The sequence below is a fragment of the Mesoplodon densirostris genome, chromosome 15 (genome assembly GCF_025265405.1).
Source record: "Mesoplodon densirostris isolate mMesDen1 chromosome 15, mMesDen1 primary haplotype, whole genome shotgun sequence".
Lineage (NCBI taxonomy): Eukaryota > Metazoa > Chordata > Mammalia > Artiodactyla > Ziphiidae > Mesoplodon > Mesoplodon densirostris.
Window position 1 is genome coordinate 59,179,834 of NC_082675.1, and position 13,861 is coordinate 59,193,694.

At 39.1% G+C, this 13,861-nt stretch overlaps 1 protein-coding gene across 1 annotated transcript in view; it reads right to left on the bottom strand.

Annotated features, from left to right (window-relative positions):
* The window catches only part of RIT2 (Ras like without CAAX 2), a 534,011-nt gene that overhangs the window by 370,441 nt on the left and 149,709 nt on the right, over window positions 1-13,861 (bottom strand). The window contains 1 exon segment of the mRNA XM_060119529.1: window positions 12,742-12,779. Coding sequence (XP_059975512.1) covers window positions 12,742-12,779 — 38 coding nt within the window.

A 13,861-nucleotide genomic window follows, 5' to 3' on the forward strand; every position in this document is an offset into this window, starting at 1 on the left:
CTCCAGCTCCCCAGATGGGGTGTCAAGGGTAAACAGTCCAGAAGACTTTCCTCCCCCCTCAGAATTGGGAGAGGTAACAGTTCCCAGTTGTGGACCTTGGGGAGGTGTACTCATAAGGGGATCACCTAAAGTATCAGGCTCCTGTTGGGGAAGAAGCACTTTGAAGGGATGTGAGCCAGGCACACCTGGCAGGAATTCTTTAGACATGGATTTTGGAAAAAGGTTATGAATATTTGGATGCATAGGACTTCCCCTCATTTATGTTTCCTTTTACAAAATAAGCCCAGCTGCAAGATGGTATTGTAATTCAATGACCCATTTTCTGGCCAGATCTCTTGGTCCTCTAGTTTGTATTGGGGTCATGAAGTATTGAAAAAGAAAATTAATTTCTTTTTTTCTTAAACCATCCCGTCTAAATTTTCCCCAATTAGCTAATATGCATCCAAGGGGGGAGTCCTTCACGATGCTTGTAGTTGTCCCCATTTAAAAAAAAAATCTGTATCTTGATAAAATGGGGGTCTGATGGATCCTGGCCAAATGGTAGTTATTTGTCCTGGCATTCGTTCTCCCAGTGTCAACAGTGAGCCCCCGAAATCTGCCTGGTCAGTGAGCCTGAGGAGGCCTCTTGGATTAATCAAGGAAGGGAACAAGAGCCAGTGGGAGAAAAAGCAACCAGAGTCCCAGGGCCTAAATCCTTCAGAGAGGGAGGAAGGAGACCCAGGCCCTGAGCAAACTAAACGGATTAACTTTATCACTGAAACAAAAGAAAGAGAAATAAATAGACCTGAAGGGTAAGGCTGGAGCACCACAAAGCAGTGATAACAATACAAGGCAAAAGCTCTCAGGATATGGTCCTTGTGATATTTAAGAAGGTTACCTCTCCACAGAAGTAAAAGAGGCAACACACATCCTGTTGGCAAAGCTGGCAAGGAGGTTCAAGTATCAGTAGACAGTCCAAGAAGTAAGGAGAGGTGGAGGATATAAGAGAAATCCAGGGCAGGAGGGAAGGTGTGCAGCCATGACACTTGTTAGAATAGAGAGGAGTTGGCAAGAAGGTGCACAGCCATGATGTTTCCTAGGCCAGTGATTCATAAGCCTACTGAGAAAGGTGCCTGTCTACTACCTCCATTCAGGGGTTGATAAAGTCCACCAGTGACCCCTATAAGGGAAGTGCTCACTCACAACTTCTGCACAGGGGTGTCTGGGCTCCCCACGAGAAGTGACCCTTAACAGGGAGCACAACCTGGCTTGGTATCACAGTTGAAATGGGGGTTGAAATAAGGAGGATGACTGAGTGGGACTAGGAAGTTGTGATCCTGGAAAGGCAGCAGTGGGTTGTGGTGTGAAGCGAGATCTTAATTTCCTGCCCAGGAATTGAACCTGGGTAGCCTGGATGAAAACAAAGTATCCTAGCCACCACATGCCCTGGCTCTTGCCCCCAGTGAAAAATGCATTTCTCACAGAGGCAAAATGCTAAAGGCAGGTACAATGTTTATTATTAGAGACATAGCACAACGACAAGTGGGAGAACACAGAGAGAAACAGTTTGTTTAGTTAAGATAGAAGCAAGGCAGAGATACACATCCAGAGAGAAAGGGTGTGGGCATCCTCCCTAATGAGGAGCTCAGTAAAGAGGTGGTTAAGTCATTTATATAGGACAATTTTTCCAAGTCTTTGTTTACCTCTGGCCAATTATCTGTTTTTTTCCACACCTGACCTGTCTTAGGACCCTCCCCAACATACGTGCCCAACTTTTTTTTCAAGATGGACTACATCCCAGAGGCCTATTGGATGGCCTTAGCATCACATATTATTGGGTGGTGCCCCCCTCCTTTTTGACCCCCAAGGAGACTTTCTGTGCATGTGGCAATGTTTCCTTTGCCCCAAGGATGGGAAACAAAAGACCTCTTGACCTTCTAACAGGGTTTAATTCTACTCTGTCCAATGTCCAGTTATTTACCCTATTTCTGTTGCTGGTTTTTATATCGAGGTACAGATCTCAAAATATAGACAGGAGTCCAGTCATAAATATGTAAACCTGAAACCTGTTTGTCTCTTGCTTCAGGAAATGTAAACAGGGAAATGGTAATGAATGTCTGGCCTGGAACCCATTTCTTCTTGCCCCAGGAAGTGTGAACAGGAGGCCAGTTGTAAATGTTTAGCCTGGAGCCCATCTATCTCTTGCCTTCTGCTTCAAGTGTACAGCCACAACAATTCCTGGGGGGTGGGAGCAAGGGACCGTGACCCTCTTGAGGGAAGTGCTCACCTACAACATCCATTCAGGGATGCAATGAGGCCCAAGAGCACTTGGGGAGGGCCAGGCTGAAAATTTAGAGGGCTCACAGAGTCCCCCAATTTGGACCCCCAACACAGTTCCAACATCTCCAAACCACACTGGGATTAAGAAAGAGTAGAGAGGGGGAATTGGGCTCAAGGAGCCACAGAAGGGAAAGTCACCCAGCAAAGTTGCCAATTACTTGCCCCGTGGTCTTAATTTGGATGTCCAGTAGTTGTCTCAGTGGATCTTTTCAAGTCCAAAGAGACAGAGTGGTAGGAGAATGAGAAAGCTTGAAGGGAGAAAAGACTTCAGCTGAGTGGGCTCCTTCACAGCCAGATAACTGGTCCCTGCCAGATCCTGCAAGGCAGCATAAGCTGCCACATAAGGGGCTACTTGACTCTACACAGCTCAGGATGTGTCCCAGCCACCCTCCACAGAGGGAAGCCATAGTCCAATACACAGATCAAGATTATGCCCTTTGAGACCCCACTTTGGGTGCCAGAAAAGTTGTTACAGGAAAAAAGAAGTGGTCTCAGGAGAGACCATGGGACAGGCCACCAAGTGTGGGTTCTTGGTTGGCTTTGGAACTGTTATGGCACCTGTGGGTATGTTATTTAGCATGCTGATGCATTAAAATGAGTTTATAATGAGGCTCAAAGTCTACTGGAAGTCAGTGGTCTGCCATATTGAACCTAGTTTGTTCTAACCAGTTAATGTCATGTCCCCAACTATTATGTCATTCTTTTAAAGGTTGTACCCTGCCCACTTCCTGTCTCACTTTGTGACTGAGAAGGAACACAAATCCTTCAAGGTTCAGAATTTTCTATCCAGTATCAAAAGTCTTATTCAAAGCAAGCTATTTGAGACTATATCATGTTTCTATCTGTATTAATTTGTCAAATGAAGTCATCTGGCTTTCTATGCTCACATGTTTGCCTTCATTATTATTTTTTTAAACATCTTTATCAAAGTATAATTGTTTTACAATGGCGTGTTCGTTTCTGCATTATAACAAAGTGAATCAGTTTCATATATACATATGTTCCCATATCTCTGCCCTCTTGTGAAGCCCTCCCTCCCACCCTCCCTATCCCACCCCTATAGGTGGTCACAAAGCACCCAGCTGATCTCCCTGTGCTATGCAGATGCTTCCCACTAGCTCTCTATTTTACGTTTGGTAGTGAATATATGTCCATGCAACTCTCTCACTTTGTCCCAGCTTACCCCTTCCCCTTCCCCGTATCCTCAAGTCCATTCTCTACTAGGTCTGTGTCTTTATTCCATTCTTGCCCCAGGTTGTTCATGACCTTTTTTATTTTATTTTATTTTATTTTAGATTCCATATATATATGTTAGCATATGGTATTTGTTTTCCCCTTTCTGACTTACTGCACTCTGTATGACAGACTCTATATCCATCCACCTCACTACAAATAACTCAATTTTGTTTCTTTTTATGGCTGAGTAATATTCCATTGTATATATGTGCCACATCTTCTACATCCATTCATCTGTTGGTGGACACTTAGGTTGCTTCCATGTCCTGGCTATTATAAATAGAGCTACAATGAACATTTTGGTACATGACTATTTTTGAGTTATGGTTTTCTCAGGGTATATGCCCAGTAGTGAGATTGCTGGGTCGTATGGTAGTGCTATTTTTAGGTTTTTTAGGAACCTCCATACTGTTACCATAGAGACTGTATCAACTTACATTCCCACGAACAGTGCAAGAGGGTTCCCCTTCCTTCACAACCTCTACAGCATTTATTGTTTGTAGATTTTTTTATGATGGCCATTCTGACTGGTGTGAGATGATATCTCATTGTAGCTTTGATTTGCATTTCTCTAATGATGAAAGATGTTGAGCATTCTTTCATGTGTTGACAATCTGTATACCTTCTTTGGAGAAATGTCTATTTAGGTCTTCTGCCCATTTTTGGATTGGGTTGTTTGTTTTTTTGACATTGAGCTGCATGAGCTGCTTGTAAATTTTGGATATTAATCCTTTGTCTGTTACTGCATTTGCAAATATTTTGTCCCATTCTGAGGGTTGTCTTTGTTTTCATTTATGGTTTCCTTTACTGTGCAAAAGTTTTTAAGTTTCATTAGGTCCCATTTGTTTATTTTTTCTTTCTATTTCCATTTCTCTAGGAGGTGGGTGAAAAAGGATCTTGCTGTGATTTATGCCATAGAGTGTTCTGTCTATGTTTTTCTCTAAGAGTTTGATAGTGTCTGACCTTACATTTAGATCTTTAATCCATTTTGAATTTATTTTTGTGTATGGTGTTAGGGAGTGTTCTAATTTCATACTTTTATATGTGCCTGTCCAATTTTCCCAGCACCACTTATTGAAGAGGCTGTCATTTCTCCACTGTATATTCTTGCCTCCTTTATCAAAGATAAGGTGACCATATGTGTGTGGGTTTTTCTCTGGGCTTTCTATCCTGTTCCATTGATCTATATTTCTGTTTTTGTGCCAGTACCATACTGTCTTGATTACTGTAGCTTTGTAGTAGAGTCTGAAGTCAGGGAGCCTGATTCTTCCAGCTCCATTTTTCTTTCTCAAGATTGCTTTGGTTATTCAGGGTCTTTTGCATTTCCATACTAATTGTGAAATTTTTTGATCTAGTTCTGTGAAAAATGCCAGGGGTAGTTTGATAGGGATTGCATTGAATCTGTAGATTGCTTTGGATAGTACAATCATTTTCACAATGTTGATTCTTCCAATCCAAGAACATGGTACATCTCTCCATCTATTTGTATCATCTTTAATTTCTTTCATCAGTGTCTTATAATTTTCTGCATACAGGTCTTTTGTCTCCTTAGGTAGGTTTATTCCTAGATATTTTATTCTTTTTGTTGCAATGGTAAATGGGAGTGTTTTCTTAATTTCTATTTCAGATTTTTCATCATTAGTATATAGGAATCTCAGAGGTTTCTGTACTTTAATTTTGTATCCTGCTACTTTACCAAATTCATTGATTAGCTCTAGTAGTTTTCTGGTAGCATCTTTAGGATTTTCTATGTATAGTATCATATAATCTGCAAACAGTGACAACTTTACTTCTTCTCTTCTGATTTGGATTCCTTTTATTTCTTTTTCCCTCTGTTTGCTGTGGATAAAGCTTCCAAAACTATGTTTAATAATAGTGGTGAGAGTGGGCAACCTTGTCTTTTTCCTGATCTTAGTGGAAATGGTTTCAATTTTTCACCATTGAGGATGATGTTGGCTGTGGATTTGTCATATATGGCCTTTATTATGTTGAGGAAAATTCTCTCTATGCCTGCTTTCTGCAGGGATTTTATCATAAATGGGTGTTGAATTTTGTCAAGAGCTTTCTCTGCATCTTTTGAGATGATTGTATGTTTTTTTCTTCTTCCGTTTGTTAATATGGTGTATTGCATTGATTGATTTGCATATATTGAGGAATCCTTGCGTTCCAACGATAAACCACACTTCATCATGGTTTATGGTCCTTTTAATGTGCTGTTGGATTCTGTTTGCTAGTATTTTGTTGAGGATTTTGTACCTATGTTCATCCGTGATATTGGCCTGTAGTCTTCTTTCTTTGTGACATCTTTGTCTGGTTTTGGTATCAAGGTGATGGTTGCCTTGTAGAATGAGTTTGGGAGTGTTCCTCCCTCTGCTATATTTTGGAAGAGTTTGAGAAGGATAGGTGTTAACTCTTCCCTAAATATTTGATAGAATTCGCCTGTGAAGACATCTGGTCCTGGGCTTTTGTTTGTTGGAACAGTTTTAATCACAGTTTCAACTTCAGTGCTTGTGATTGGTCTGTTTATATTTTCTATTTCTTCCTGGTTCAGTTTCAGAAGGTTGTGCATGTCTAAGAATTTGTCCATTTCTTCCACATTGTCTATTTTATTGGCATAGAATTTCTTGTAGTAATCTCTCTCATGATCCTTTGTATTTCTGCAGTGTCAGTTGTTACTTCTCCTTTTTCATTTCTAATTCTGTTGATTTTAGTCTTCTCCTTATTTTTCTTGATAAGTCTGACTAATAGTTTATCAATTTATTTTATCTTCTCAAAGAACCAGCTTTTAGTTTTATTGATCTTTACTATCATTTCCTTCATTTCTTTTTCATTTACTTCTGATCTGATCTTTATGATTTCTTTCCCTTTGCTAACTTTGTGGTTTTCTTGTTCTTCTTTCTCTAATTGCTTTAGGTGTAAATTTAGGTTGTTTATTTGAGATATTTCTTGTTTCTTGCAGTAGGATTGTATTGCTATAACCTTCCCTCTTCGAGTTGCTTTTGCTGCATCCCATAGTTTTTCGGTCATCGTGTTTCATTATCTTTTGTTCCTAGGTATTTTTTTATTTCCTGTTTGATTTCTTCAGTGATCTGTTGGTTATTAAATAGTGTATTGTTTAGCCTCCATGTGCTTGTATTTTTTAGAGTTCTTTTCCTGTAATTGATATCTAGTCTCATAGAGTTGTGCTTGGATAAGATACTTGATACAGTGTCAATTTTCTTAAATTTACTAAGGCTTGATTTTTAACCAAGATATGATCTATACTGGAAAATGTTCCATGACCACTTGAGAAGAAAGTGTATTTTGTTGTTTTGGGATGGAATGTCCTATAAATATCAATTAAGTCCATCTTGTTTAATGTATCATTTAAACCTTGTGTTTCCTACTTTATTTTCATTTTTGATGATCTTTCCATTGGTGAAAGTGTGTTGTTCAAGTGCCCTACTCTGATTGTGTTACTGTTGATTTCCCCTTTTATGGCTGTTAGTAATTGCCTTATGTTTTGAGGTGCTCCTACTTTCGGTGCATAAACATTTACAGTTGTTACACCTTCTTCTTGGATTGATCCCGTGATCATTATGTAGTGTCCTTCTTTGTTTCTTGTAGTAGTCTTGTTTTTAAGTCTATTTTGTCTGATATGAGAATTGCTACTCCAGCTTTCTTTTGATTTCCACTGACATGGAGTATCTTTTTCCATTGCCTCACTTTCCATCTATATGTGTCCCTAGGTAAGAAGTGGCTCTCTTTTAGACAGCATATATACGAGTCTTGTTTTTGTATCCATTCAGCCAGTCTATGTCTTTTGGTCGGATCATTAAATCTATTTGCATTTAAGGTAATTATTTATAGGCATGTTCCTATTACCATTTTCTTAATTGTTTTGGGGCTTGTTATTGTAGGTCTTTTCCTTCTCTTGTGTGTCCTGCCTAGAGAAGTTCCTTTAGCATTTGTTGTAAAGCTGATTCAGTGGTGCTGAGTTCTTTTAGCTTTTGTTTGTTTGTAAGGTTTTAATTTCTTTGTCAAACCTGAATGAGATCCTTGCTGCATAGAGTAATCTTGGTTTTAGATTTTCCCCCTTCATCACTTTAAATATCTCTTGCCACTCCCTTCTGTCTTGCAGAGTTTCTGCTGAAAGTTCAGCTGTTAACATTATGGGGATACCCTTGTGTGTTATTTGTTGTTTTTCCCTTGCTGCTTTTAATATTTGTTCTTTGTACTTAAATTTTGATAGTTTGATTAATATGTGTCTTGGCATGTTTCTCCTTGGATTTATCCTGTATGGGACTCTCTGTGCTTCCTGGACTTGATTAACTATTTCCTTTCCCATACTAGGGAACTTTCCAACTACAATCTCCTCAAATATTTTCCCAGTCCCTTTCTTTTAATCTTCTTCTTCTGGGACCCCTATAATTTGAATGTTGGTGTGTTTTATGTTGTCCCAGAGTTCTCTGAGACTGTCCTGAGTTCTTTTTGCTTTATTCTGCTCTACTGTAGTTATTTCCACTATTTTATCTTTCAGGTCACTTATCTGTTATTCTGCCTCCGTTATTCTGCTGTTGATCCCTTCTAGAGTATTTTAATTTCATTTATTGTGTTGTTCTTCATTGCTTATTTGCTCTTTATTTCTTCTAGGTCCTTGTTAAATGTTTCATGTATTTTCTCCATTCTATTTGCAGGATTTTGTATCATCTTTACTATCATTATTCTGAATTCTTTTTCATGTAGACTGCCTATTTCCTCTTCATTTGTTAAGTCTGGTGGAATTTTATCTTGCTCTTTCATCTGCTATGTGTTTCTCTGTCTTCTCATTTTGCTTATCTTACTGTGTTTGGGGTCTCCTTTTTGCAGGCTGCAGGTTCGTAGGTCCCGTTGTTTTTATTGTCTGCCTCCAGTGGCTAAGGTTGGTTCAGTGGATTGTTTAGGCTTTCTGGTTTAGGGGAGCAGTGCCTGTGTTGTTGTGGATGAGGCTGGATGTTGTCTTTCTGGTGGACAAGTCCACGTTTGGGGGTGTGTTTTGGGATGTCTGTGGGCTTATTATTATTTTAGGCACCCTGTCAATAATGGATTGGGTTGTGTTCCTGTCTTGCTAGTTGTTTGGCATAGGGTGTCCTGCACTGTAGCTTGCTGGTCTTTGAGTGGAGCTGGGTGTTGGAGTTCAGATGGACATCTCTGGGAGATTTTCACTGTTTGATATTACATAGAGCTGGGAGTTCTCTTCTAGACCAATGTCCTGAAATTGGCTCTCCCACCTCAGAGGCACAACCCTGACACCTGGCTGGAGCACCAAGAGCTTGTCATCCACGTGGCTCAGAATAAAATGGAGAAAAAAAGTAAGTAAGAAAGAAGAAGATAAAATATAATATAATAAAATTATTAAAATAAAAAATAATTATTAAAAATATTTTTCAAAAATAAATTTTAAAAAAGAAAGAAAATAGAGGGTAACCAAACCAAAACACAAATCTACCAATTATAACAAGTGCTAAAAACTATACCAAAAAAAAAAATAACAAAAATCAAAATGGACAGACAGAAGCCTAAGAGAAATTCTAATAGCAAAGCTATACAGACAAAATCACAGACAGAAGCATACACATACACACTCACAAAAAGAGAAAAAGGGAAAAATATATAGATAACATTGCTCCCAAGTCCACCTCCTCCATTTTAGATGATTCATTGTCTATTCATGTATTCCAGAGATGCAGTGTACGTCCAGTTGATTGTGAAGATTTAATCCATTGCTTCTGAGGCTTCTGGGATAAATTTCCCTTTCTCTTCTTTGTTTGCACAGCTCCTTGGGTTCAGCTTTGGATTTGGCCACGCCTCTGCATGTAGGTCACCTGAGGGCATTTGTTCTTCTTTCAGAGAGGATGGGGCTAAAGGAGCAGTTGATTTGGGGGTTCTGGCTCACTCAGGCCCAAGGGATACGGAGTGCAGGGTGAGCCCGTGGTGGAATAGCCCGGTGTGACATTGCAACAGTCTGAGGTGTGCCGTGTGCTCTCCTGGGGAAGTCGTCCCTGGATCACGAGACCCTGGCATTGGCGGGCTGTACAGGATCCCTGGAAGGGAGGTGTGGATAGTGACCTGTGCTTGTAGACGGGCTTCTTGGTGGCTGCAGCAGCAACCTTAGCATCTCATGCCCATCTCTGTGGTCTGCGCTGATTGCCGTGGCTTGCGCCCACCTCTGGAGATCCCTTAAGCTGCACTCTTAATCTCCTCTCCTGGCACACCAGGAAACAAAGAGGCAAGAAGAACTCTCTTGCCTCTTTGGCAGCTCAGACATTTTCCCAGACTTCCTCCTGGCTAGCTGTGGTGCACTAGCCCCCTTCAGGCTGTGTTCACACAGCTAAAACAAGTCCTCCCCCTGCGATCCGACCTCTGAAGCCCAATCCTCAGCTCCCAGCCCCCATCCATCCTGGCGGCTGAGCAGACAAGCCTCTTGGTCTGATGAGTGCTGGTCGGAACCGATCTTCTGTGTTCGAATCTCTCTGCTCTGCCATCTGCATCCCTGTTGCTGTGCTCTTCTCTGTGGCTCTGAAGCTTCCCTCCTTCGCTACCCACAGTCTCTGCTGGTTAAGGGCCTTCCTAGTGTGTGGAAACGTTTCCTCCTTCACAGCTCCCTCCCACTGGTGCAGGTCCTGTCCCTATTCTTTTGTCCCTGTTTTTTTCTTTTTTCTTTTGCCCTACCCATGTATGTGGGAAGTTTCTTGTCTTTTGAGATGTCTGAGGTCTTCTACCAGTGTTCAGTATGAGTTCTGTAGGAGTTGTTCCACATGTAGATGTATTTCTGATGTATTTGTTGGCAGGAAGTTGATCTCCACGTCTTACACTTCTGCCATCTTGTTTCTCCCCAACCCCTTCCAATTAGCTTAATCTTGTGTGATGGGTGTGTCTCATGATTATCTAAAGGAGTTATTATCACAGTCTTATTATTTCTTCCTCTTGAAGAAGGCATTTTTAATTTATTCTTATATATTGCCCTATTCAAGCCACTAGACATGAGAAGCTGGATAGCAAAATTAGGTTTTTGAAATGCCAATTCATGTAAAGCTTAAACAATTATGAAAATAATAAACAGTATAGTGAATTTATGAATTCATAAATGATATATTATACTGTTGAGTTTTCCAACAAGATAAAGGATTCAGAGCTATTGCCCAGAGATTCTTTTCTGTAACTCTTAGTTGGTCATGCAAAGTTATCAACATTCCAATATCAAGATACTTAGAAAATTGATTTAGAAAAACAAGAAAGGGGTGCAGCAAACTGCCTTTAAAAGTTTACAAAGTGATTATTTTCTCTTTAGAAACATAATCTTTGAGGAAGTACTTCTTGACTAACAACATACAGATTGCCTATAATTAAATCTTACTGATTTTCATTAATAAAGAGGCCTTGCTGAATTATGGGATATTTTTAAATGAGTGCATTTTATTCATTTCATCAATAGCTTTTAAGCAAATCCTGGTGTATTTTCAAGAAGGGATACAAGATAATTTGTGTAGGATAACAGTTTATATATACAATAGGGCCTTGCATTAAAATTGAGTAATGAGTAAAATAGGAACTAGAAAAACTCACCTATTGGGGGTGAGGGTAAGAGATATTTAGATTGAGGGAGTAAAAAGGGTAAGTGATGATGTGTAGTCAAAGTATCTCACAATCTAGGAAAGCAGACAACCATGAGGGATCCAAAAGCCATGTTTTCCTCTACCACAAAATAATGCTTGTTATGTTTTCAGTGCCAGTGTGTTTCATGACAAAGAATGCTATGGCAGAATCTACTTGGAAATTTTCCACTGATACTTTAAAGTGCCTCCTTGAATGAGTAAAGCACTTTTAAAGACATCTTTTCTGCTTTAACTGAGGGATAAAATATGTTCTTAAGTGCAATGTTCCTGCAGTGTATTATGATAGAAAGAAAACTGGATAAGAAGAATGAAACATGTCTGGAGGCTCTGACAATATTTTGATTCTTTGGATCTTAATTACCTCATCTTGATTATGGTGAACAAAATTGTATCTACATTTATATCTCTATCTAACATCCTTTCCAAATGCACCCTTAATATTCCAAAATAATTCTGCAATAAAAAGTTTAGAGACTGTAAAGTGAGCAAATGACCAAATAAGTATACAATGGCATCAGATATATTTTCCAGAGTACAGTTTTTCAAGTGCAGGTAAATATCCATTAGTGGATCCTGAAATCAACTTAATGTATTCCATCATCATTTATCAGAAAGAAACAGAATATAATGGAAAATACAAGAATGCATGGCAAGAAGTAAGGATAAATATTGTATCTTGAAACTTTTATTGTGGTAGCCTACCTACTGTATGTGTGCAATGTATCTAGAGTAAAATATATTTCTTATTGTCCATAGGTATCAATAATATTTGTGAACTATTTAGAGTGTCTGTTTTGGCTAAAGGAGAAATGAGGCCTCTACTCAACAATAGCTGAAAACATGCACCTTCATTTGGGCTTGAACACTTGTGTTGGGACTTGAACTCGTGTGATGGGACTCAAACTGAGGCTAAACCCAGATTAGGGCTTGAACCCACATGGCCTGGACTCAAACCTGGCCAAAACCCTGATTGGGACTTGAATTCATGAGGCTGGAACTTGAACCCAGCCAAAACCTACAGTTTTCCAACTGAGATCACACATCTGGCTTCAGGACTTAATGAATCTCAGGTTCTTAATGTCTCATCCAGAAAGAATTCAGTGAGAGACAAAGTGATAGGTAAGAAATGGATTTATTTATTCCACAGACAGAGTGTAGACCATCTCAGAAGGCCAGAGCAGCCTTGGAAGAATCACACTCCACAGACAGAGTGGGGGCCCTCTCAGAATGTGAAAAAGGCACCAGGGTATAGTGGCAGTTTTTATAGGGGTGGGTAATTTCATAGGCTAATGAGTGGGAGGAGTATTCCAGCTATTTCAGGAATTGAGCTACTGCCCACGTTTTGATACTTATGGTCTGTCTTGGAACTGTCATGGCACCTGTGGGTGTGTCATTTAGCTTCCTGATGTGTTACAGTGAGTGTATACTTAGGCTCAAGGTCTAGTGGAAGTCAACTTGTCCAGCATCTTGGACCCATTTTGTTCTAATCAGTTTATGTCATGTCCTCAGGCTATGTCATTCTTTCAAGGGCTGTGCCCTGCCCCCTTCCCTCCTGTTTCAGTCGGGTCATGGTAATCAGGGAATTGATGGCTACATTGTCATTGCTGAAAAGCAAGTAAATTAAATTTAACAAAAAATCACCAGTTCATCAATAAATTATTAACCAATGTAATATTAGTATTCTAATAGGTTCTAGTAAGTAATTTATTTCTCAGTGACTAATTTAATTATAAAACATAAACAACAAAATGATAGTAAGATAAAGTTCTAGAGGGAAAACAATATATCTAGAGGAAAAAAATAATCCCAGATATTTCTCTGGAATAAATTTGTCCAAATTTTAAGTGCATTTCAATAAAAATTGCCTTGAAGTAAAAATAAGGAGGCTCTTTACATAATAGGAATGTAAACTCACTGTAGGATCCTCCTTCTGGTTAAACAGTTGGTATTAGCAGGGAAGATTTTTTCACTAAGAGATGTTCCTGTACATTTTCTGTGACTTAACTTCCTCATCTTTATAATAAAGAAATCCTCTCAGAGGTCTCTATTAGTTATGAAGGTACATGATTACATGAGGTTTTATCCTTAGTTTTTCACAGCTAAAATTATTTGTCACTTTTATTTTGTCTAATTCATATTATTTATAACACTATTAATTTGCATTACTTTTTTTTGGTGTCTACTCTAAATTTTCTACATTCTTTTCAAAACTATAATTTTGTAAAACATTTTTAATGTTTCTGTTGTAGAATTTCCCCATGTAAATTTCCATTATTAGGAGACAAAGAAAACTCTGAAGCAAAGCAACAAACTCAGAAAAAAATTGGTATATAATAGTTCTTCTCTTCCTTTTTCTTGTGTGTGTGTTTGCATATGTGTGTGTGTGTGTGTGTTGATAAAGACTCTCTCTTTGACCAACTTTAGTCAGGTTTCTCTAAGTCCTCTTTTCAGCTAAGCCTTGACCTTGGCCCTTTTCCTTTCTAGGCCTGTACAGGCCATTAGTAGCAAGACTCCTGCTAAGTCAGTGTAGAGAAATTCCCCTACCGTTGTTATCTAACACCTTGGCTTGGCTTCAGTAAGAAATCTTTTAAGTCTGCTTAGCAAGAATTCTCCTATCCTTGATGTTTCTTCTTAATTATTTTTTATCCACCAATGCCTCCTCTCATTTCCCC